This window comes from Besnoitia besnoiti, chromosome I (genome assembly GCF_002563875.1).
Source record: "Besnoitia besnoiti strain Bb-Ger1 chromosome I, whole genome shotgun sequence".
NCBI classification, from domain to species: domain Eukaryota; phylum Apicomplexa; class Conoidasida; order Eucoccidiorida; family Sarcocystidae; genus Besnoitia; species Besnoitia besnoiti.
In genome coordinates, this window is record NC_042356.1 from 3284728 (window position 1) to 3310179 (window position 25452).

General features: G+C 56.6%; 4 protein-coding genes across 4 annotated transcripts; 2 read left to right on the forward strand and 2 right to left on the reverse strand.

The window, feature by feature from the left end:
* Positions 1-594: 594 nt before the first annotated feature.
* On the forward strand, positions 595-5385 carry BESB_004870 (actin-related protein ARP1; the record flags this gene model as incomplete). The annotated part of the gene is made up of 10 exons (XM_029359242.1): positions 595-722; positions 1140-1212; positions 1426-1548; positions 2030-2154; positions 2442-2625; positions 3101-3238; positions 3619-3688; positions 4266-4426; positions 4833-4934; positions 5338-5385. 10 exons carry the CDS (start codon positions 595-597, stop codon positions 5383-5385), a joined length of 1152 nt encoding a protein of 383 aa, XP_029222155.1.
* Positions 5386-7346: 1961 nt separating this feature from the next.
* BESB_004880 (uncharacterized protein) lies at positions 7347-10403 on the reverse strand (the record flags this gene model as incomplete). The annotated part of the gene is made up of 1 exon (XM_029359243.1): positions 7347-10403. The coding sequence occupies one exon, from the start codon at positions 10401-10403 to the stop codon at positions 7347-7349; it is 3057 nt and encodes a 1018-aa protein (XP_029222156.1).
* A 4924-nt stretch (positions 10404-15327) lies between these two features.
* On the forward strand, positions 15328-19703 carry BESB_004890 (aspartate aminotransferase; the record flags this gene model as incomplete). The annotated part of the gene is made up of 9 exons (XM_029359244.1): positions 15328-15485; positions 15863-15953; positions 16447-16584; positions 16829-16921; positions 17300-17399; positions 18030-18259; positions 18620-18902; positions 19164-19231; positions 19614-19703. The coding sequence occupies 9 exons, from the start codon at positions 15328-15330 to the stop codon at positions 19701-19703; spliced, it is 1251 nt and encodes a 416-aa protein (XP_029222157.1).
* A 1579-nt stretch (positions 19704-21282) lies between these two features.
* Positions 21283-24879, reverse strand: BESB_004900 (uncharacterized protein; the record flags this gene model as incomplete). The annotated part of the gene is made up of 3 exons (XM_029359245.1): positions 21283-21386; positions 22121-22303; positions 22656-24879. The coding sequence occupies 3 exons, from the start codon at positions 24877-24879 to the stop codon at positions 21283-21285; spliced, it is 2511 nt and encodes an 836-aa protein (XP_029222158.1).
* Between the last annotated feature and the right edge of the window lie 573 nt (positions 24880-25452).

Genomic DNA, 25452 nt, shown 5'->3' on the forward strand with positions numbered 1-25452 from the left:
AGCTTTTCTTGTCGGTGTCTCGCTGCGTAATTCCGTCTTCTATGAATGTATCTTCACCCTTACTGGGCGAAAGCGGCGGCTGCAACGAAGACTTCTGCGGGCCTGGTTGTCAGATCCTGACTTAGCTCCTTATCTTGTATCGTATTTTTTACTCTGCTCGTGCCCCGTAGCCACTTCAGGGGTCTTCCTCTGTGAAACGGCAAGCTTCGGGTTTGATGGGTACCCCGGACTGCGTGTTTCAAAGAGTCGCCGTCGCGGTGCGGCCGCCGTTCTAGTGTTGCATCTGTCTACCCCCCTACTCAGCCGCTCTGCCTTCCCTCCGCAGCTCGCATCTCTTCGGCACCCCTCTTCTCTCGCACTTTCTCACAGGGAATACAGCTCCATCAGGCCTGCCTGAGGCTGACTGTCCTTGCCCAGATTCTCGATTCGCCTCGTCTTCGTTCAGTGGGGACCTGCACTGGTCTTGTGGCTCGCCGCAGAGCGTCCTCAAGATTTGGTATTTCTCTGACCCTCTAGAACCCGAGTTTCCACCCGCTGAGGTTTTCAACTGAGAGTGTTTTCCTTCCGCTCTTGTTCTATTCTTTCGACTGCAAGATGTTGAAGTCCGGTGGAGGCTTTGAGGAAGTCATCGCCAACCAGCCGTTGGTCATTGACAACGGCACGGGGGTCATCAAGGCGGGTTTCGCAGGCGAGGACACTCCGAAATGCGTGTTTCCTGCCTTGTAAGTCCCACACCCGCACGGCACGTCTTTCAAGCGTACTTTTATGCGCCATGAAATCTTAAAGTGTGACGAGCACTCCTTCCCGGTCGCCTTCCAGCGCAAAACCACTCAACTTCGCATCCGCGTGCGCGCTCCAGCAATCGCAGCAGTGTCAAGTTCTTTCTCCCCAGTCAGTCAGTCCGCTGCTGTGCGCAACAAACGGATCTCCGGCCGTGTGTGGCTCATCTCCTCGTCCTGGGGAGTCCAGCGCGTTCTGGAGCCGTCCTGTTGTGGCGCCTGGCGCGAAGGGGCTGCCGGGTCAGGGGGCTTAGGAGGATCGCCGCCTCTGGCGTGCGCCACTGAAGGCCTTGCTGCGAGACTTCGACGCCTTCAGTCGCATTCCACGGATTTTTGCGATGTGTTGGGTGTGCGTCTCAGCGTCGGGCGCCCCAAGTTCCAGCGCGTGATGGCTGGCGCGCTCGAGGGCGACGTCTTCGTTGGATCTAAAGCGGTGAGTCGGAGTTGTTTCAGAGATGTTGAAATTCAGCCAACACTTTAAGCTGTAGTGACGAGTCGGCCGTCGCAGGCTCGCTGATAGGCGGGCGCCGAAGCTCTGTTCGCTGTTGCAGGGACTCCCTTTCGCTCCCGGGGTCGGTACGCGACGCGCGGCGCTGGGCTCTCGCGCCTTTGTCAATTCTGATGTTTTTTCAACGATCTTTTTCAGGAGCAACTGCGCGGGCTGCTGAAGTTGGGGTACCCCATGCGCCACGGGATGGTCGATGACTGGCTCGACATGGAGCTCGTGTGGACGTACGTCTTCTCTGAGATGAAGATCAACTCTGAGGAGGTACGTGCGTATTCGGTAGGATGCCGTTTTAGTCTGCAGCGAAAGTCCCGCGCGCGGAGGCGCCACGCAGCACTTCTAAAGAAGTGATCCGACGCAAAGTTTTTTATTCCAATTACAAAACCATAAACTAATTCAAAACATCTAAAAGAAGATTTAAATACGCAAATCTCGACAAGATGAAGCAGACTTTTCTTGTGTACTGAGGTAGGCACGTGGAAATTAGCGCTTCGCGGCGAGACGAACGGCCTGAGCTCGGCTTTTCGCACCCGGAGCGCGGCGTGCGCCTTTCAAACGCCTGCCACTTCAAAGTCAGTGGATCTTACGCAGTAAAAGGCGCAGAAAGGGCAGCCCTGGTCAAGCTTCACGTTCCGCGGCTCTTCTCTTCCGATCGACACGGGGAATGTCTCTTGCAGTGGAGCTTCGCGTTTGCGTCGGCTTGAGTCTATGTGACGTTTTCCAGCGTTGTGGCTTCGATATGCAGCACCCTGTCCTCCTCACCGAGAGCGCCCTAAACCCCCGCCGGCAGCGCGAGAAGGCCGCAGAGATCTTCTTCGAGACCTTCAACTCTCCCGCTATGTTCGTCTCCGCTCAGCCGATCTTGGCGCTGTAAGACAGCCCACACGGCGATGCAGCCAACGCAGATTTCGCCGAGAGCCGCGAGGCTTAATTCGTTGTGGAGCCGCGTGCACACGCGTGTAGGAATCGTGTAAACAATCGCGTAGGGGCTTGAAAATATCCTGCTTCACGTCTGCAGACCAACGCACTGTCTTGCTTCCTCTATGTGCGCGTGCAGATAGAAATATGTATGTATGAGATATATATGATATATATATGAGATTGCGGGCGACGCGTTTGGTTGCGTGTGAGTATCATCTTCTTGGCGGGTGCCTCAGGTACTCTAGCGGGCGCACGACGGGCGTGGTGCTGGATAGCGGCGACGGCGTGACGCACGCGGTGCCGGTCTACGAAGGGTTTTCGCTCTCGCACGCCATCATGCGCTCGGACGTCGCAGGTCGCGACATCACCGACTACCTCGCGCTTCTGCTGCGGCGCGCAGGGCACATCTTCCACACGTCTGTAAGATGCACACGGACGGGGCTTTACCTCTCAACGGCGAAAAAAAACACGTCGAGGCGCGAGCCAGCGCGTCCACGCGGCACGAGAAGAAGACGAGAAGCCAGTGGCATCCGCGTGCCACATGCTAGCGTGGATACGCATGCAGAGGACGCGCCCAGGTCGTCTCTGCCGGATTGTCATTCCGGTGGGGTGCCTGAAGTGACGATGTGTCTCGAGCCGACTGCGTGAGACGCGCTCGAGTTGCGTTCATTCGAAGGGAAGGATGCGGAGAAGATCCAGTGTATGTAGAGTGTGTCTGTTTTGCGCGCACTTGTTTAACCCAGCGTGTGTGAGCATGTCCCTCCTCATCGCACGCTCTCACTCGTGTTTCGCTGCCGAGCGTCTTGACTGTGTTCATCAATCGCCGGCGCTGCGGCGTGTGGGTATTTTGAACCATCTCTTAGATTTTGTCCTCTGGCGTTTTTCTTTCCTGTAGGCGGAGATGGAGGTTGTGCGGAATATCAAAGAGAGCGCTTGCTACATCGCCTTCAACCCGCAGAAGGAAGAAGCGCAGGGCTTCGATAAGACCGGGGGCGGCTACCCATACCAGCTTCCCGATGGCGTCCAAATTCAGGTATCCGGCCTCTCGCCTTGCGCCGACAGGATTCTTTTTTCAGGGATGCCAAATAGGATCAGCGTGTGCACGTGTATCACCCATGTGCCGTGACCGCTGTGACGGACTGAAGATAGGATGTCTGTGTCTACTGTTTTCAGTCTTTCACGAAACCGGCCACTTCTTATTTGAGAGCACTGTGACGGGAGAGCTGTAGACAAGGCATTGGATGGTTTCAGTAGGCACGTGTATCCGCCTGTTTTGCGTTCGGTTTACTCCTCTTCTTTTCCCGCCGCTTGGGTTGAGACGGCGTGCGCGAGCCGCATGTCAGCATATCTCTGGCTCCTTGCGGTCTTTCTTGAGCTTCACTTTCGCGTCGTCCTGCTTTTGGGACTCTGCAGATCGCCTCGGAACGCTACCGCGCCCCTGAGATCCTTTTCCATCCGTCTCTGATCGGCCTCGAGTATGCAGGTAAGCGCTGGTCCCTGCTCAGGGTCATTTTTGATCTTCACATGCAGCTGTGCAAATATTTTCTGTGCCCTCTGGCGGAGAGAGTCCTGTCTGCGGCGCCGTGTCCACTTGAGAGTCGGCGTTTTCCTCTTAGTTTCTTTCCGCCTTCTCTCTGCATCGGTTCTGTGTCGAAGCACGGCAGTTACGCTGTTGTATCTCACATGATCGTCATGCCTCAGAGTCTCGTGACGCTGTCCCGCTCTCGGGGCCTGGCGGCCGCAGCGACCTCAGACGCCGCCACCTGAAAATACCTGTATGCATATGTGCCGCCAGTGAAATCGGTGTACATGTGAATACACACGTATGCATATATATATATATATATATATATATATATATATATATATATGTACACATGTAGTCCTATGTATGTGCACTGAAATTCGCGCGGTTGGGCCTTTACTTGATGGCTTTCCGGGCATTCGCCTCGTGCTCGTTTCTGCGTCAGTGTGTGCCGAGTGGGTGTATCTGTGTGCGCGTCTGTATGTATAGCCATTCATTTTGTGCGCACTAAATATATGTCTGCATGTGCGGTTAGGAATGCATGAGCTGCTGGTGACCTCCGTGAGCCGCTGCGACCTGGATTTGAGAAGGACGCTCTACTCGCAGATCGTTCTTGCTGGCGGCTCGACGATGTTCCATGGCTTCGGAGACCGTCTTTTGAATGAAGTTCGAAAACTTGCGCCGAAGGACATTAAAGTGAGCACGCGGAAGGAGGGCTCTGTGCCTTCCGTTTTCTGGCGGCGTATCGTAGCTGAAGCAAAGTCGGAAAAAAGGTTATCTCACCAATTCACTCACGTGGCGCGGAAGGATTCGTAAAAGGTGTCCAGTCTACGGTCTGACAATTCGATGTGCACTTATCCCATATATATCTTTAATATATATATATATATATACATGTGTGTATATATATGAGCATATATTTCAGACTATCGCCGTCTCTTTCAGTTCGAGCGCGGGCTCACGTGGCTGCACGTTTGCGTCTGTGTACGACTTTCGAGGCTCCTTCTCTGTGTTTGTTCTGTCGGGTTCTGTTGTGTTTGTGCCGGCCGTCTTTCCTCTCTCTGCATCTGTGCCGCGCTTCATCTGCCTGCGCTTTCCTCAGATCCGCATCTCCGCGCCTCCGGAGCGCAAGTTCTCGACTTGGATTGGCGGCTCGATTCTTGCGTCTCTCGCCACCTTCAAGAAGATGTGGGTTTCCAAGCAGGTAAGGAACAGCTCTTTGCTTCATCGGCTCAGTGTGTGTCATGCTGCACAAGTCCCAGCTGCGTGGACTCATCTTTCAAGTCGCATTCCGGCGCAAGCGAGGTTCTATCCGATTCGCGCGTGGTGTCTGTCTCTGCTGCTCGCTTGTGCCTTTCGCATGTAGCAATCTGCGTGCCTCGTTTTGCAGTGCGTCAGGGGGAACCTGAAGAAGCGCGGGAGCGGGCGCATCGCTGCCTCTGGGCTTGGAACGCACTGCAAAGCTTTCTCTGTCTCTGTAGAAAAGCTAAGTCTGTTCACGGTCGTCGTGTGTGCGATCATTCATGGAAGCCGTGCGTTAGGCAGAACCTTTGGCAGAGGGCGAGTCTGGCTTTGATCTCTGTCTGTCTCTCTTTGTGGCGCTGCAGGAATACGAGGAGTACGGTGCCGGTATTCTGCACAGAAAGACTCTGTAACGCATTTTGGAAGTGCCGTCGCATGCGATGTTTCACTGCGTGTGCCCGGGGCGGGGCGCTCTGAGAAAGATGCGTTCGTCTTTTGAATGTTTGCGAAAAAAAACTCCGATCAGCCACGTGGCCCCCAGCCTGGATGCTCAAGAAGCAAGTCCCAAATGAAGGGCCACGGATGGACAGTGGAATCTCGGCGCGAGCAAACCAGCGCCAGAGCGATCCCCAACCGCAAATGATTCATCCTCAACGGGCGATTACCTCGCACAGAAACTTTTCTCAGCTTCATCCACGCTGTCTTCGTCTGCTTCCAGCTGTATATATCTATATGCCTATATATATATATATATATATATATATATATATATATATATATATATATGTGGGGTGTTCTAGGAGAGTTTGGCGCCTGTGAGTTCCTTTGATCCCAGAGCGGTATCACGCAGGCGTATGGAGGTTCGGTCTCGTCGTGTGTGTTTGTCGTTTAGTTCCTCTCCCGGTGCCTGGCGCTGCGGGTCCGTGCTCAGTGTAGAACGAGAGAAAAGAGAAGCGTTCTCCTTTCCTTTCGTGCGAGGAGACAACTGGGTCGGAGTAGGATACATCCATGATTTCATGCGTGCATATGCATGTGTTTCTTTGAGTAAGCCTTCACACGTTACCTTTTGCGTAAAACAACGAGAAAAAAGCATTCTTGGGTTTTTTCAGAGACCGGCCCCGGAAGACCAATCGTCCCTGTCTCCGCGTGGGCGACCCCACAGAGACTGAGGCCGCGCTCAGCGAGTTTTCAAGGCGGAATACACACGCTCCATGGGTTTCATCGCCACACTCACGTTTCGCAACTCGATAGAGTGGACGGCGTGGGTCTTAGAGACGTGTATGTGGCAGCAAACGTGCGCCTGAGAGCGAGGAGCACGTCTGGCGGCGGCGAAGCCGGGGTGCCGCATGAGCCGTAGATCACAGGAAAACACTCGAAAAACACTATAAGAACGGTGCATAGAACGTTTGAGCCCTGTGCAGGCGCCCGCCGCCAAAGTCCGTGCTTCCTCTTGTGCGCATATTCCCCCCCCCCCCCCCCCCCTTCCTTCCCCCGTTGGTTTTCATCACGGTTACGGGGCGGTGGAGAGAGAGGTAACACACGCACACACGGAAAAACTCAGAAGCAACAGATCTCGAGACGCGTCCTCCCGTAGGCTGCGGGGAGGCTCGAGGCCCGCGAGACGCCTGTAACAAAAAATTGAAAAGATATTCCTGCATCGCACACGCACGCAAGAGCCCAGCTGCGCACACGCAGAGGGATAGAGGGTCGCCCGCTGAACAGGGAGGGGCCTGCGTGGCAACAATGCGCAGAGGAGAAAGGAAACGGGAGTTCTGTGCAAGGGAGAACGAGTCAAATCGTCCTTTACCGCGATTCCCTTACAAATCATTCATCATCATTCATCGATAGACATATGTATCTCCTTTCGCGGTTGAATCCGTCGGCGAGGGACGCCCGAAGCAGTTGCTGGCAGCAGACAGCATGGAAAACGGAAAGGGGCCAGAAGCCCCGCGCCGGGGTTCATTGACACCCGGTCCGCGGGTCGCTCTCTGCTCAAGAAACAGACCGAACTGCATTTTTTTCGCTCTTCAAGAACGCAGTTTTCGAGGCTTGCGGTAGCGCAGAGCCTCTCATGAGCGCCCGGCGACAAAAAAATAAAGCACGACTCTCACACCGTAAGCATGCAGCGCATCGAATGTCAGCGACCTACATGAGAAAAATAACTTCACTGAAGAGAAGCACGTACACACTACACACACGCACGAAGACACACGAATGCCAGGCCGTCAGCGGGTTCAGGGTGAGTATGCTTGCTGCCCTGCCCCCGCTGACTTGGACGCTGATTCACATGCACATTCCTCTATCTATACGTAAAAATCTACGCGCGGGCGCGTGCGCAGACGTCCCTCAGCAGCCTGCCAGGAGCAGCCTCTTTCTACACAAAATCCGACGCGAGGCCGTACGTTGCAGACAAGCTCGCTTCGGGTCGCGCGTGGATGCTGAGGTCATCGTCTGTCAGCCTTCTTCGCGCCGCCGTGGCGCTGTCTCTGGACGTGGTCGGCTGGCTCTCGCCGCCGGGCGTGTGGAGGCGCCTGCGCCCGGCGCCGGCGTCTCCTCCAAACCCGCCGGGACCCAACGCGCCCTCGGCCTTGTTCTTGGCTTGGTTTCTGCTCGCAGTGCACTGCAGCAGGCCAATGAGGATGTAGGTGATGACGGAGAGGCCAACGAGGAGGCTGAGCATGATGGTGAACCCGCCGGCAGTCTTGACGGAGAACTCAAACATGGGCGTCACGCACAGCGAGAGGACGCCGCCGATGGTGCAGGCGAAGCCGCAGAGCTTCCCCAGGTGGCGCTGCGGAAACGTGTCGGCGACGTAAAAATAGACCTGGTTTGTCATCAGCGCCATGTTGAGCATGAACATGAAGGACGCGCAGTACTCAAAGAAGACGACGTGGACCTCGTATGCAATCAGCGCCGCGACGACGACCAGCGTGCCGCACGTGTTGATCAACACCATGCAGACGATGATGCCGAAGTAGTCTGCAATGACCCCGGCGAACGGAGGCGCGACGAAAACAAAGCCCAGAATGATGTGGAGGAACCGCAGGCTGTTTGGGACGAGGTCTTCGGACGCGTCGTTAAAGTAGATCGCGCGAATCAACGCAATCGTGAAGTAAGGCACCAGCGGAACGTACATCGGCGACAAGATGAAGTCGCGAGTGAACGCGAGACTGTCTACGACGTACGGGTGCGCGCGAAGCGTGTCGCGGAAGAAACGCAGACGGCCCAGACACGTGTTGGGGTACTGCCGCATGCTCGGCGCCCGGCGGATCTCTTCATCGCAACGCGACCTCGCGGAAGCCATCGAGTACGGGGAGGAAACCGAGTGTACCGGCGCCCCCCGGCCTTCCCCTCCAGCGCTGCTGCGCTCGCGCCTCGCGTCCGCGCCGTCCTGCGAAGCTCGATGCGCTCCTGCAGAGGCGTGCGTGCGCGCAAGGCTCTCCACGCGCTGCGACGACACACTCGCCAGCCCGCTGCTTGCAAGACCCGACCGGTCTTCGCGGGCTTTGCCGCCGCATGCAGAAGCCTCCCCAGAGCTCGGCTTCTCGCGCTCCCCCAGCCCCAACGGCGGCGACAGCTCCGGCAGGAAGCCGCTGCCCGACCCCGAGCCTGCGCCTCCCGCAGGCTCGCCGCCGCTTGCGGCGTGCAGCGGGCCCCGCGGCGTGGCATCCGCGGATTTCACTTCGAGTCTGCTCGCGAGGCCGTGGTCTTTGTCGGCCCCCTCCCCGTCCCGCGGGCCTGCTGGCGCGCCGGTCCCCTCGTGCCGGGCTTCGCGGGGCGAGTAGACCCTGAAGATGTCTGAGGCGCTGGCGCGTCGCTCTTCCTCGCGCTCTCTGGCTCGGCGGCCTCGATCCTCCCGGCTCTCGCCCAACACCGCGGGCGGGTCCGGCAAGCCCGACTCTCCGCTGATGAGGCGAACCGCGACGAGGGCGGCCGCGAGCGCGCCCTCCGCCGCGGCGCCGCGGCCGGGGAGCTGACCCAGCTGGTGTTCGAGCTGGCGCTGCTCTTCAGTGAAGTCGGCGGAGAGCTCTCCGTAGAGTCCGCCCTCTGGAAACCCGACGGACCCGCTTCCGCGGCACGCGCGGCACCGCAGCGGCAAGAGGCCGCCAGAGAGTGCGCTGGCGCGGTGGCTAATCGACGCGTAGTCGAGGCAGGAGGAGCCGCTTGTGCGCGGCCGGCGAATGGCCTGGTCATCGTCCAGCGTGCTGCGCTCTTCGCCGTGGTGAGGCGCGTCGGATCTGTCGGGCCTGTCGAGGCCTTCGCTCTCGGCGGCGAGGATCGGACGGCCGCAGGTTGCGCACTGCAACCCCACAGAGGACCGGCGCGGCGCGGAGCTCACGACGTCCAGCGAACAAGAGAGCCGCGCGTGCTCCTCGGCGGTCAGCGCGGCCGTGTGCGCGCTTTTCGGGAAGGGTTTCCAGGGCGCGTAGATGAAGGCAATGATCACCGCGGGAAGGAGACAGAGGAGCGCGAAGCCCAGCATGACGGCGATGTAGGGCAGCGCCGACGTCAAGCTGTCGAGCACGACGGGCGTCATGTACGAAAGCGCCCGCATCGCGACGACAATGGCCATGATGGCGTTCTCGTGCCCGGGGAAGAGCGCCGCGACCGAGAGAGTCCCGTAGAAAGCCATGTCGATGCCCAGGCCGAAGAGCGCAAATCCAGGAATCAGCATCTGCACAGACTCGGAGGAGACCGACAGCAGCAGCCAGCCTGCGAGCATCGAGGAGGAGCCGAGGAGCGACGCGATCTTGGGGCCCAGCATATCCATCGCGAGCCCGCCGAAAAAGGAAAAACCGTAGTCTGCGGCGGCGCACACGGTGAACAGGTGGCCGACGCGCAGGCGCTGCTCGACGCAGGTGTCATGGTCGGGGTGGATGTACCGCAGCGACGTGGGGTCTGCTTCCTCGGGATCGCACTCCCATTTGTACGCGCCGCTTTTGAACAGAACTTGGCGCAGCGGCGCCCAGTTCAGATAGAGCGGACCGATGAAGAACGCGTAGAGGGAGATGAAGAAGAGGTAGTGCCAGCGGGTACGCGAGAAGACTTTGCGGAGACACCCCACACAGCACCACGACAGAAACGTCTCCACGGGACCGGCCGGCGGCAGCTCGACAGCCAACACGGCGCTCCTGCCTGCTTTTCCACTTATGAGACTTGGCGAGCGTGAAACCGGTGCCACGTCCAGCCCTTCCCGGCGCGAGACGGACGTAGGCACACGAAACGAGGTCCCGCAGCCTTCGCCGGCCTCCGAGTGCGCAGTTCTACTCGACGCCACAGACGCAGATGGAGGCAACGCCGCCTCGCTGGGCTGAGGCTCAGGAGCCGCCACCGCGAACGAGTAACCAGGCAAAGGCTCCTGCAGAGGGGATTCTTCTGAGGGTTCAACGCCTTTCTGTGCAAGAGCGACGGGGCCCGCCGCCGCTTCCATGCTGACTTCTCGCGGCTCACTGTAAACACCCAAGAGGCCGAGTGGCTTCGCCAGACGCACGGGGCGAGGAATCAAAAAAGTAACGAAAAAACGCAGAGCACTGGAGCCCAGAAACGCCTCTGCGTGGCTGCCCTGTCTGCAGACGTCCCGCGGCTGACGCAAAGCACACGCCAAGCAACGAAGTTCACGACAGACACGACTTCCTGTAGCCGCCTCAAGGCCCACTACCACAAGCCGAAAAAAAAAGACGGAGATACAAAGCTGACCGGGGAGAGGGGGGGGGGAAGCCGACGATACCATTTGAGTGAAGAGGAGGGTGAGACGACGAGGGCATCAATTACGAGGGCAAGAGACGCTCTGGGAAAAAGCCAAACGTGGAATATCCAAGAAGCGGGCAAACGTGCAGGAAAGCAGAAAAATGTCACTCCCTATGTGAACTACGCCACAGTTCCAATGGCCGAAAAGCCGATAAAGGCAGCCATGTCTGGATGCGAGAAGAGCAGTGGGAAAGCTAGTGAGGAGGATCACGGGGGCCTGCGGGGATTTCACATCGCGGTAGAGCTCGCGTCCTGCACCGGACGAATACCCCGAAACGCTGGGAGAGGAGAAGCAGCAACCGCAGAGCGCCTTTTTCCGTGCATCAGCGTGTCTCCTAAGGTGCAGTTCTCGAAATCCAGAAGCCTACAGCAGCTGCTTTGTCTAGATGTGAGAGCCGCATGCAGGGAAGTCGGACAGACAGGGCTATGGACGGGGAGGAATGACCAAAAAGGGCGAGACACAAAGTTAGGCCAATGTTCAACTCGATATACGAACGGAGAACGAGCAGGCGCCCTCGTAATCTGCCACGGCATCAAAAGGAGACAACTCTCTTGTTGAAAAGAGAGAGAAAAACGCCACTGGTGCACATCCTTCGGACTGATGCAACATGGATATGAAGCGAAGACGTAAATGTCTTGCCCGCTTTCGATCCTCGAAAAGCATGCATGCAGGCTGTCTCCTGCCCACATCGAAGAATTCAAAAAGTCGGTGACACGCGAGGCGCCTGAGCAGTAACCTTTTCACCTCGCTGAGTTCCCCAGTCCTGGTTCGTCTTCTCGACAACCACGAAGAAGCATAACTCCATAAACAAACGCAGAGTCACAGGGGCAAGTCATCACCCCCCGAATGGAGTACTAGCTTGCACGCGAGGCAGACACCCCTGCAGCCCCTGTTCAACTGCTTTAGTGTTCCCCTCCCGGCTCCTCGAAAGGTGAAAGAAGAACAAAGCGTGTGTAATTTCCCCTCGTTTTCCAGTCCACAGACGAAGTAGTAGACGGGTTGAGAGTCCGTTTCAAGGAACTCGTGTCACGGTTTGCCGGCAGCCGATGGTGCTGCGGTAAAAAGGGTAGATGAACGTATACAGGCGGTGCATCAAAAAACCTCTTCCAACAATGGATGCTACGAAATTGAGCGAAGGCAACAAAGAGGGTCATGGAAAACGCGCTTCCGCACAACACAGAAGAGAGCATCAACTGTCGTGGTACTTCGACCCCGGCAATAATACTGCGCGATAGGCGGGCTCCCGCTCTATGAACTTAGAATCAACGGGGCAAATGCGGACGGAACTCAAATTCCACAAAAAACTGGTCCGCGGCACCGCTCTGTTAAGGTAGCAAAGACTGCCGCAGGCGGAATGCCAGGGTCCAAAAACTGGGATCGGGGAGGGAAGACAAACCCGCGCACTACCAACAAAGACGTTAGAGGGCTTGCGTCCAGCTGTGTGCTAGAAAGCACAAGGGCTAAGAGAGACGGTTGTCAAAAGTGCATCACTGAGCTAGACGGCCCTTCTGCTCCAAAACTCAACGTCGATGAACGACGTGAACAGAGGATGGGTTGTTTTGCCCGACTTTTTGAAAAGAAAAGGGTTGACCAGTGCTGCTTGGCAAGACGCTGGAAAAGGAAACAACGGCTAATACTTGTTTGGCAAGGAACTTCGCTGGTGTTGCCCAGTCATCATTGTCCACGAAAAACAGCACTAGTGACGCGATGTTTCTCCTCATGTGCCATTCCGCTCTCGAGCCCATCTCGGTACGCGTTCAGTCGGCGCCAAGTGAGACACGGGAAAAGGGACCGCGCTGCATCTGTATCGCGCCTCTCAGGCACTGGAGAGCAACTCTGCTAGCTGCCCACCCGTCCGGAATTCACTGGCATTTTCCCACAGACAACGTCTAGCTCGGTTACAAGGCCTTTCCCGGCCGTTCGGTGACGCGAGGATAGGCAATAGCGACTTATCAGCACGGGATTACCACAGAAAATGGCGTCCAAGTTGCAGGAGCTGGGGTATCTTCGATTGATGGTCGCCCGCCAGCTGACGCTGTGCGCCTAAAGCATTTACGGCCTGTGACTGACAAAAATGCACCGTGGTGTGCCGCAGCACCACAGGAATTCTGGCTTTTATATGAACGTTACGCTCATAACCCTTATGGCCGTTCCATTAGCATGAGATGAAGAGAAGTGCGGCGACACGGAACAGCGTGCCGATCGCAGTGCGAAGACACGAGACGCGATGAGGCCGGTGTGCTCGGGGGAGGTCCTGGCCTTCGAGCGAGCTGAGGCCGCTGTCTTCGCATCGGGTAGTTCACGTAGCGTGCCACAGGGGCTCGCAGAGACGCAACCAAGAGTACTCTCAGATCTCTCGAATGCATCGTATGTTGCATGTGTGCCGCTATCCTGACGTCTGCTTCGATGGCTTCTACTCTCAGATCACGCATCCGGCGGAAGGCGCACAACCCCGTCTGGCATGGGAGAAGACACTCTCAACCACACGGGAGCACAAACGGCGGCTGGCCTCAAAAAAGGCACCTGACCGCCGCCATTGCACCGGCACGCGGCCAGGACCCTGTGCGAAAATGAAAACATGACTTAGAAACATTACATCCGGAGTCTGGCTCGGGACAACGCCAACCGGGTAGAGTATGCATAGGATGATGGGCTCTCTTCTAAACACGCTAGTCGACGTTTCCAGCGGTAGTAGTTCAGTCGGCTTTTCACCGCCAATAGATGACTGATTTAGCTCGGCTCCCATGTGACTGCCTACTGCATTCGGTACGGCTACGGTAGAAGTTGATAGTGGTCTTCGAGTGTTCGCGCACACACCGGCACAAACGGACGACGACGGGCGTTGACGCGCACAGAAGTGGGCGCAGCGTGTTGAAAGCGTCGCTCCCATCGAGGTCGAACCGGTATCCGCACGGCTCATTACTGGTGAATCCAAATCTCCTTAAGACAGACCGAACACTTCTGCTTCGTGTTCCGCGACTGCGCTGAGCTTTGACTCATTCCACGCCCGAGGTTCTTGAAAAATGATGCTGCTCCCAGCGCTGCAGTACGTGCAATACTTCAAGAGAGTGAGCTAAACGCCTGTGCGGATGCTCGTCCAGAGGCCTGCGTGACCTCCGTGTCGTAACGTCTGCGCCCGGTTGCGGATGACGTTGCCAGGTTATGTTTCGTACCCAGGCTATAGCTCTACGCCAGTGTCACTGTATTGTCCTATTGCTAACACCACACTGTTCAAAACGGACATGCGGGGCTGCCACAACAATCGCAGCCAGTCGTCAATGCGACTGAACAACGAACGGCTCGGTTGCCTGCGCACCGTGCTGCGCGCACACTCCGCAGCCCATGAGAGAGTCGCCTATCCACTGAGCTGGTCGTTTATCACCCCGGCAAGTAGGCTAAGCCGCCATCCTCCGGTTTCCTGAATTACTTAAACATCAATAAGAGCGCCGGCTGAACCCAGATTTGCTGTCGTGGAGCACCGAGGCTTGCGAGCAATCTGGGCGAAACCCGCGAGGAGACACCTAAACCCCCCCGGTGCGTCGCTTTTGGAGGGGCGCTCGGGCGCCGATAAAATATGCTCTTTCTTTAGATACAGCGGTTCACGTGTGATTCATTCTGTTTGATTGAACGCGAAGCTGCGCAGCGCTGTACCATTGCTCCTTCGACTGCGCAGTACTTTTGTCTTACACTCATCGTAAGTTCAGCGCCGCGTGACTACATATGTGTGCTGTACAATGGCTCCCGTAATTCATGGGCAACTCTTTGTTGCTTCGTTCCATTCACCACACTTTTCGGTCTTCTGTTTAGCTGCACACGCAGGGGGCAACAACTCTCGTGTTCAAACTGTCCTCGTCAGCCGGACGTGGCGGATGCTCCGTGGCTTCGCAGAAACCGTTTGTTTGTACCTCCCTACCTTCCCTTCGTTTCATCGCCTATTTCTCCCAGGGCCTGATGGCGAGGTCAGCTCTTTGTCATGGCTGTGGAGTCATGCATCACATTTTCAAACGGAGCCAAAGGCCGGAGTAACTGCCTCTTGCCTTGGTTGAATCCGCGACACGGTTCCTGCTGTAGCGCTTCACGTGGCGCATGCGCGGTCGTACGTCGCCACGGCGAACCCGGGTATATGTACACACTTGTTTATTTATCCGGATATTAGAGAATATAACAAGAATTTCAGCTGTTTTGAGCGATGGCTCTCCTTAGAGTTGGAAGACCCGTCGTCGCTTTTTTGCCAAGAGGCCGACCGCTTCGCGCCGGCGCGGAGCGGGATGCTGTGCTGCCGCCGAGTTTTCTTGTCTCCGCAGGTGTACCGGCCTCTTCGGCTTCTCGCAGCCCCACCTTGCGCCTTTCAAAAGAAAGCCCGCTTCGATCCACAAGTGGAACTAAAGCGTTGAAAAAGACAAACAGCCGCGAACTAGGCGCCAGCCGAAGCTCTCTTCTGCGTACTCTCGCGTGCCACACTCCCAGTCTCGTGTCTCTGTGCCTGTCGGCCGTCGACCAGAGGACCTCGCAGCCACCAGCGATTTTCTCGTTCCCATTAGGAACGGTCGTCTACACACCGGCATCGCGTGCACTGAACGGAGACGGCTTTTTTCAGCGACGCAGGATGGCGACTCGTGCGTCTATCTTCCAAGGCCTCGAGGAGGCGCCGGCAGATCCCATTTTGGGGCTCGAGACTGCGTTTCGAGCGGACCCGGATCCACGCAAAGTGAATCTTGGAGCCGGCGCTTACCGCACCGAAGAGGGGAAACCCTATGTTTTCAGGTATCTCTGTTGTGTGTACAGCTGTGTACGATGCATGAGCAAGGGACTGCTCCAGGCACGAGTTTGAACACGCATCCGAAAGAAACGTGAAGCTTTTTGTACTGTGCTTTCGCGTAGTCAAGCGCGGTTACACGTGTGCGTGCTCGGCGGGCCGTACCAATTGCAGCCGGTGAATTCGCCGAAGGAGCCTACCCTCTTTTTCGAGGATTTTGTCGGGTTGTGCAAGGCGGGGGTTGAAATACACCTGCTTGGGAGCGGTCGAATAGCCGCACGAGCCGTGTCACCAGTCCATAACTCGGGCGACGGGGCATTCTTTAGTCGCACGCACTAGTCCTTCTCTGCCTCTTCATGTGTCTGGATGTCCCTTGTTTTCGCAGATGCGTGCGACAAATCGACATCGATATGGCGGCCGATGTGAACCTGTATAAAGAGTACCTGCCTATCGACGGCCTTGCAGACCTAAAGAAGGTAATCCCCTCCCCCCCCCCCCCCCCCCCCCCCCCCCCCCCCCCTGCATCTGTGTCCGTGTGCGTTTCTCGGGACCACAGAATCGGACGGAGAACTTCTTCACCTCACTGCTGCAAAAACAGTGTCTCCTGTTCCTCACCTGCCCCCATGTCGTCACCCTCTTTCCGCGATGACCAGCAGAGCCCAGACAAGCGATGGAGAAAAGGAGTGTGTAGCCCGGGGGTCGAGTGCCTCGTCCTCATTTGTGACGCAAGAGGCACCTGCGGATGACTGCGGGAGCCTTTGCGCCGCGGCTGCCTCCGCGGCACTCGCGTTGTCAAGCGTTTAGATGCTTATGCATGGAACTGCCCTTCGAGAACTCGTGAAGATCTCAAACGGCGCGTACAGGAAGCACGCGTTCACTGCAGGTGGCGATGAATCGGTTTTTTTTTTTGCCAGTGGGGGGCAGCCGGTGCCAGTCTCTGGGCGTTTGGTGTCTCGTGCTTCCTCTCAGCCTACCCAGGAGCTTCTCTTTGGGGAAGACAGCCCTGCGATCGCCGAGGGCCGCATCTGCTCGACGCAGGCTCTCTCTGGCACTGGGGGCCTGCGCGTGGCCGCTGAGTTCATCAAGACTTTCTTGCCGAAATGCAAAGTGAGTCGCTCTGCTGCTCTGAGTAGAGACTATGCCCGCGCTGCTGCATGCGTGGACAGAATGTCTGGAGATCCGCATCCGGCTGATCTCGCTTCTACAGAGCACCAGCCAGATGCTCTTGCGCGCGTCCTCACCTGGGTTTTACAAAGGGGCACATGAGACTTTTACCTCGCTCTGCAAGCCCCCCCCCCCCCCCCCCCCCTTCCGCCCCCACGCCTCCCCGCGAGTCTGTCTGTGTGCACAGACCGTCTACATCAGCGACCCGACCTGGCCAAACCATCCGAACATCTTCAAGAAGGCGGGCCTGGAGGTCGAGTATTATCCCTACTGGAACCCGGTGAGGAAAGCGACGGAATCCTCGGCGGCACGCACGTCTGAAGTTCGAGACTGAATACAATAATTTGCGGAGGTCAGCCAGAGGCGCTGAGACTCCACGTTTTCTCTGCTCCTACAGATAAAATGTATGTGTCAAACTGCATGCGGCGTCTCTGTCTTCCAGTGGTCTAGAACCGTGTCTGTGTCTCGCCGTGAGGTATTCGCGCGTCAGCATCCAGGTTGTAACTCTGCTGTGAACATGGTTTCTTCCGATTCGCGCAGTAGCAGCGGCCGTTCCTGACTGGAAGTACTTCTTTTCGCGACGTTTGCAAGCCGGGATCTGCCTGTCCACCTTGAAATCCCTCCCTGATATGCATCGTGCATCTTTCTTGACTCGCAGGCAACTTTGAGCATTAACTTCGAAGCCATGAAACACACTCTAGAAGCTGCCGCGCCTCACTCTGTCGTTCTTCTCCATGCCTGCGCTCACAATCCAACCGGTGAGAATTAAGGGAAGTACGAGCAGGCCAGACGACCCAACCAAGAGCCTCGGAACTGTGTGTGTGCCTGTATCTGCGTAGTGAGTACCGGCACCGATGCATTCACAGTTTTACAACTCCCTCACGCGCGAAAACATCTTATCCGTTTGCTATGTAGAGCAATATATACGTAACACGAGACCTCTGTAGGTGGGGGGCATGGTGTGTAGGCACGTAGCCGAATGTATGAATTCACACACATACTGATGCAGGGAGACAAGAGGCAGAACAAACAGGCGCGCGTGAGGCGCCTTGTACGTGTGCATGCGCGTCGAGTCGTTCTTTTTGTGGATACTGTCTAGAGAGTCTCGTTCACACTGGCAAACCCGCCGAGGCGACTTGCGGGACTGAGTGCTCCAGAATTGACGGGACGGATCAGGATTTTCTCCCGCTGTTTCTTTAAAGCGCTCATGTACACGAGGAGCTCGACGTTCTCACTGTGGCCTACCCGGTTTGCATGCGCATTCATACGTGCACATGCTTGTTATACGAAGAATATTTGACTCGTGTCCGGGGAATACCTTGTCGCCGAAGCTTGATGAGAGAGCTCGGCTAAAGCTGTCACTATGTGAACCTCCTCGCCGTGCCCAGGTATGGATCTGAACGAGGCTCAGTGGAGAGAGATTCTCGAGATGTGCAAGCGCAAGCAGTTCGTCCCCATCATTGATAACGCGTACCAGGGCTACGCCAGCGGCGACATCGTGCGCGACGGCTTCAGCACTCGGCTGTTTTGCAATGAAGGCAACATGGAGATGTTCGTCTGCCAGTCATTCGCCAAAAACATGGGGCTCTATGGCGAACGTATCGGCATGCTCCACATTGTAAGCGAGGCCGATGTACTAAAATGAGAAAAACAAAAGAGGCCAGTGACATAGATAAATGCACATTTCCATACCCACGAGTACCCATCTATCTATCCATGTAGCCATGGGTGCACCATCTGTCGAGAATATATTTGTGTATTTATTTGGTGCATGCCTCTGGCGTCTTGGAGGCTGGGATGCGACCCACGACTCTGTACAATATGTGGCTGGTGATTCGCTCCGCTGGCTGCTGATAATAGACTGACGACTCTCGTGGCCAAGTCGTCGTAGATGTCGCTTCCCAAATTTGACGCATCAGTGGTTTGGCCGCTGGTGAGAGTCGTTTTTTGTTCCGTTCGCTGGGTGTGCCTCTCGCAGGTGTGTGCATCCGCAGAGCGCGCAAAGACTGTGCTGAGCCAAGTCAAGCGCGTCATCCGCCCGATGTACAGCAGCCCGCCGCTCCACGGCGCGCGCATCGTTTCCCGCCTGTTGGGAGACCCGCATGCCAAGCAGGCATGGCTTGCGGAGCTCAAGGAGCTAGCGGGCCGCGTTCAAGGTGTCCGCGCAACCTTGCGTGGCGGCCTCGAGGCGAAAGGAACTCCTGGAAAGTGGAATCATATCACCGACCAGATTGGAATGTTCTCCTTTACTGGCCTCTCGCGTAAGTCTTCGCACTGTCTGAAATAGAACGAGCTGCATTTTCCACGCACAAGGAGTAGTTTCGTGGGTGACCCTGGAAGCCAGTGTAAAGGACAGAATGGTCGGGCGACTCCGCGTGGACCGCGTTTAGATATAGAAGTCCGATCGTCAGACTTAAACACTTCGTGAACGGCGAACGGGCGGCTGCCAGCGTGGTTCTGTGGGTCGCTGGAGAGACAACGGTGGTGACGTACGAGTTTTCTTCTGCGTTGTCTGACTGCAGGCGACCAAGCCGAACGCATGACGAAGCACTGGCACATCTACATGATGGGCAACGGCCGAATCAGCCTGGTAGGTGAAGGCATCGTCGCCTGGTCCTCGTTTCAGATGATCATCAGCCGCGGGACCCTATCTCCTCGGTAGAGGCAGTGTATGCAGATCGGTCACGTTCTTGATTGACGCCTGGATTTTGGAGGGGGGGGGGTGTGATGGAGTGCGGTGTAACATATGAACCTTTGTTTATACATGCGTATGTGTAAACACGGATCTGCACGCGCGATGTGCATGTGCGCTGGTGGGGCCCATAGCCCCGTCTATATATACAATGACGTTTTCGCAAGGCGAAGCCGCTTGTTGCCCGAGCGCCCTCTCAGCGCTGGGGCTGGTAAATTTGAAGCATCGGAGGATCATAGGGCCTGTATGTCTTGTGCGCGCACCTGTGCCTTTCCCGCAGGCTGGGCTTAACAACTCTAACCTGCAGTATGTGGTTGACGCGATCGACGAAGTAGTGCGGGCCGTGCCATCGGGTCAATCAAATATGTAGAAGTCATGAAATGGGTCCGCAGGCGCGGACGGAGGTTAGCCTCTCCCAGTCTCGTGCAGAAATGCTGCTGAGCTGGCTCAAGCAGTTCCCGAGAGGGGCTTCTTCTCCGTCGTCTGCGTACGCGTGCATGCATTCATCCATAATTTAGGTATCTATACGAACATGTATATAGGTACTAATCTCAGGCGGCGCGAGCGCGCCCCTCGTCTGACGCGCGTGTGACCTCGTCTTGCGAAAGGTGGTCACGCTCTACTGAAAGGTTCCCTTTGTGAATATAGATCTCCTGTTTGCAAGGAAATCGTTCGCGGACCGGAACCCTCACGACGGAAGTTTCGAAGTTGGGTCGGCTGTGCATAAAAAGGCCCTGTGCTTGTGCATAATATATCATATGCATGCAGTTACAGGTAGCTGTTTAGGTAAGGTACGCAGATACGGTTTCGGGGGCACGCACCGGTGGCTGAGCGGATCTATGCGTACGCGTACACATGTTTTGTATCCTGCGGACAAACTTTGTGAGAAGCGTATACCGGCCTCTGTTGTGAGACCGTCATTTTCCGTTACGCTGTAGAAGTGTTTGTCGGTTTTGGAGTTTAGGGGTGTTGGCGTTTTCGCTGCTGAGTTCTGGAGTGAACGAAAAATGCGTTTGCAGGCACGACTCGCGCGAAATAGGATTGTTGTTGTTGAGTCTATGCAGTGTGCTTGCATTATGTTTCCCACGAGTGCATACGCGTCGGCTGCACTTCAAATTGTTTGAATATGGAGAGATGCCAAGCCCGGAATACCTGGCTAGCATTCCGACGATAAGCCCGTATACACCCGTGACGTACAGACGCAGACATTTTCTTGCAAAAAGATGGGCCTGGTAGGAAACCTATGAGCCCCGGGTCGGTTGGTTTACAGTGTTTACACGAAAGGTCGCGACGAGTCACATGCCCGTTTAGAGGCTAGAGCGGTAGATCGCGCGGAGCTCCACCGGGCGCAGCAAGCTTTTAAAAGCGTAACACGTGCGGATGTAAGGCACAGCGAGGCCTGCCGTCAGGCGCGGGTAAAAAGTCGATAGCCGTGTGTCAGATAGCAGTCGTAGCGTTGCTGGCGCCATCCCCAAGTCGCTTAGCAGTCCATACGTACGCGTATATTTAGCAGATATGCATCCGTATCCCAATACGCCTGCCAGAATCTCCCACGGCGAGGCTCTCCGGTGAGCGCCTGCTAAGGCCGCTGTGCATGCGCGCGTGTACCAGCGTCGCACATGAGGAAGCAGGAGACAACGGAAAAAAGGGAAGCCGGAAGAAGAGCGGTCGTCTGCCGCACAATGCGAGATTCTCACGCATTTCACCACCGTCGCCAGGCGAGCTCGGCAAGAGCGCGACCCGCGCGCGACACACGGGGGTTTCAATTCCACAGGGATATCCCGATAGACCAGAGGCACAAGGCCGCGGAAGCTCAGTCTTTTCTTTCCCTAGTAGACCAGCGGCGGAAGGCCGTGGGAGCTCGATCTCTTCTCTCCCTACACGCCGAAGCGAAGGCGTTCTTCTCCTTGAACGCGGCGTCTTGACACTTTGGCACGCGGCGACTTCTGTCACTTCTTCCCGAAAAGATTCCGTATGCCCTCGTCGGTGATAATGGTGCTTTTGCTGCTTCCTTTGTTCACCCTGCTGTTTTTCCGCAGCAGCGACTGGCGGACTGCGTTTCGAGTCCACACATCCGTATCGGAAAACGGCCAGAGGGTCAGGTAGGGTGAATGCACCAAGAATGAAGCACGACTACGAGAGCACTGATATCGTGTGCATTATGAAAAGCACGGCAGGAATGCCTTCTGTTTTCAGAGTGTGTCGCTAACTTTCTGCAACGTGTTTGGGACGCAACTATCGCGGAAGGGATTTCACAGAAGAATAATTCCACTTTTGCGCGATCCACAGACTGCCCCCGATCTAGACTGCTATCGCCTCCTGTGTGCCCCTCCCGCCTGATTACGTATTTGTGGAGAACAGAAAAAGAATGTAAAGGAGGGTGCTTGCACACGCCCGTAACGGCAGGCATGGTCGTAGGAACAGGCAGATGGGCACAACGTACGGCCGGAAAATAGGAGATAAAACTGATCTCATGCCTGCGGCGAGCTAAATATGGAAGTACGCGTGTCACTCTAGCCGCATGCAAATGCAACTAACTATATTGTTATGTACAGTGGAGACAAGCAGTGGGAAGCGGCTGCCACAACCCCTGGCTCATGCTCCAGCCCGTAAGACCCTCGAAATTTACCCCAAGAGAGACAGATCAACTGTCGCGTTCAGTGATAACCCGCTCGCTTCGACTGGCGGTCGCTTAGTAGTATCACGGACAGTTTTTGCGGCTGCTAGCCCGCAGAGTGTCCTACCCTCTAACAAACTCAGATTAAATAGTTCTGCCTGCTTGCTCACTTCTGTTTGAAGATGATGAATGTCGGACTTTGAGTTCTGACTGCCTAGGTCTGGATTCTCTGCGGGCTGGCTCGGGCTCGAAAAGAGCGGCGAGCTCCATGATTTCCGCTCGCATCTTCAGCGTAGTTTTCCGCACTTTGTCGTACGCGCTAAGAAACCTGGCGTAGTCGACGCGCTCTTCGGCTGCATGCCCAAAGGACGAAAATAACGTAGACGACTGGGTGCACGCGCAAGCTGCATCGTCTCGATTTCATACCACTAACACTCTCCGAATACACATACCTCTTTATTTAACCACGAGATTGTGGAGTGCAGAAGGGAGGACGTCACGCCCTGAGACATTCCTCGTGGCCCTTTCCCCTCAAACGGCTAGTTTTGATCAGTTTACATCGCCGAGGTGCTTAACTGGCTGGAGAGCTGAGACCGCGTGCATCTGTAGTTTAGCCTAAGGACGCAATAACGAGGCACTAAGCGTCGTCCGTATCTTCTTTGTCGCTTAAACCAGGGCAATCCAGAAAAGTTTCGAGTTCCTTACCGGGGCCTACAAGTAGAGTCATATACTTCTCCACGACGTTCTGCAGGGCCTGTTCAATGGCCTTGGATGCGTCGTCAATATCGGTTGCTTGCCGGATCATTTCGGTCAGAAGCAGCTGCATATCACCCGCGAGGATGAACCCGGATTTATCGACATCGAAGCGCCTAAAACGGTTGCTGAGGCTCGTTTCGTGCTGACGCCGGTCTTGAATCGCCGCGCAGACGGCCATAATGACGGCGAACTTAAGGAGCCGAATCTGCTGTTTCCCCGGCGACAGTTCTGCTTTCAGTTGTATGAAGGGATCAGGGGCATCTGAAGGAATACTGAACAGAGCCCTTGTGTCGGCAGCGAGAACTTTTTCAAGGCGACTGTAGAAACCCCCATGGACGGGGTCGAGTTGCTTCAGAAAACCTAGCAACATGTCTACATGGCGGGACGAAATAACTCCTTCCCCATGGCAATCGAGAGCCGAGAAGGCAAGCAAGGGGGTGATAAACAACTGAAGATCGTCGGACCAGACGCAAGAGCCGCTACTGGCCACAAACTTCCAGGCGGGTTTTGCAAATGTGACTCTTTCGCCTCCTCCAGACCCTTCGGCGGGGGTTTCGCCGGCCTCTCCGCTGCCTCCTGGGGCAGTCGAGGCTCCCGCGGCAACTCCCACGGGATCAATGGACGCCCGCTTCTGGACAGACACCGGGGCGGCGGGTGCCGTGTGAGGCTCGTCCTGCGATGCCTCGGCGGACGCGCGCTGCGACCGAGATTTTCTGGTATTCCCTGCAGCGCCAGTCGTCGCGGATGCTCTCGTCTCTCCCACTTGTGTCGGGGCGGTCCCTTTGCTCGGAGTTTTTGAAGTCGCTGCTCCCGGGGCTCCGGGGGGCGGGTCCGCTGAGTTGGGCTTGGGACCTAGCATTTCTGCGCCGACGTCGTCCTCGCCGAACGTTTCGTGGACGGGCTCGTCGACCCACTTCTTCCAAGAAACCCCCGCTTCGTGGCACGCGACGCTGGCTTCGAACTGCATTTCATCGAGCAGGAGCGCGTTGACAGCCTTGGAGCCACAGCAGCTCAGCAACAGGTTCACCTGCTTCCAGCTTAGAGGCGTGAGGTCGTGGGAAGGCCCGCCCCCCGGAGCCCCGGAAAGTTTAGAGAGCCGAGAGGAACGGGCGACGGAGTGTCGCGGTTGCTGGGCTGCGGATGCGGATGCGTGCTGCTCGGCGCGACACGCTTCCGGATTACAGATTCGCCGCAGCATTTGTGTAAAGTCGTTGGACAATGTCGCGAACCGCTCTTCAATCTGCTCAGAAAAGAAGACTTGCGTCACGCGGTCGTGGTACGCCTGCACAGCCGCATCGGCGGCGAGAGCCTCCCACACGCTGTCCCCCGACCAGACCTGCCCCCTGAGTTTGAGAAGCATTTCGAAGACCGCACTCGGAAGTCCAGCAAAAAAGGCTGGCGGCAGCGAGCTCGCCGCGGTACTTGTCGCAGTCTGTCTGATCGAGAACGCGGGCGCCGAGTTCGGCCCGCCGCCTTGCGGATCCGTTTCGTTCGCTTCAAAGGCGAACTTGGCCGCTGCCGTGGTGACTGTCACGTTCCTTTCGAGCCGCGATAGGAGCTCTCCAATCAGCACCACCGACGGCGGAGTCTCCTGGGTAAGCAGCGCGACTCCCCGCGCAGCAGCAGCCAGAAGAAGGAAAACCGAAGCCGGCTCCACTTCCAGTTCCTGCGTCCAGCACAGCAGGCGCACGCAGTGCTCCAGCTTCTCTAGCAGGGGCCCATCAGACAGCAGCAACACAGAAGAGAGAATCGCGAGGGCGTCCACCTTAATGAGCGGAGGCTCGTCGCTGTCTTCCGCAGGTTTGTCGTCTGCGCCATACTTGTCGCTCTGAGGGGAAGCCAGGGGGACAAGCGAGGCTCGCGAGCCTGTGCCCGAGTCGTGGCCTGAGACATGTGAACGGCGGTCCCTTCTGTCGACGAAAAGACCAACGAGGTGACGGCGAACCTCTGGATCGGCGAACTGTTTGCACTCGGACGCGAGGTCGTCGCATAAGTCTTCAAGGGAACCTGCGTCGAAGATGTGGATAGTCTGCGACTGGGACCGATATCGCCCGATGCAGTTCACGGCACTAGTCGTTGACAGACGACGAAGGACACTGAGCGGACTCGTGGAAGCCGTTATGGTTGTTGGCGCCACCCAGACGGGGGCCTGACTGCTCCCCCCGTTGCCCATGAAGACAACTGCGTGTCTTGCGATTAAGATAAATGCAAGCCTCCCACGCGCTACTGAGTCCGTCTACTGAGCGTGACCATGTTAAAGTCGAGACAGGCGGATCAAAACGGCCGCCGTCAATCGATTCGTTCCCCGCTTGTAAGGCGTTCTCCAATCAGACTATAAATCTCACATACAGAAAGCTCCGCCCTCGACACGCACTGTGTACTCATTTTCAGAGGCAGCTTTGCTGTACCCAGTAGTCTACAGATCGCCTATCCTGCATGGGTATTTGAAACAGGAGACTCGAGACTGGGTACTAGATGCGGATTCTGAACTTTGACGAGTACGTTGCGCCCACGCAACTGAGGCGCTGGCGCGCTAACCAGGCGCGAGGGATCTTCTCTCCTCGGAGAGCCGGCGGAAAAAGCATGGCAGAACAGAGGTGCTCGGCACTCCCTAGGTAGGAAGCTGCACCCATGACAACAACGACAGCAGGTTGCCGGCTTCAACTCAACTCTGGGCGTATCCTAACGGAATTCGCAGCCCAGCAGTCAACAGTGCGTGGGCGGTCACTCTCTGCTGCGTGTAGAA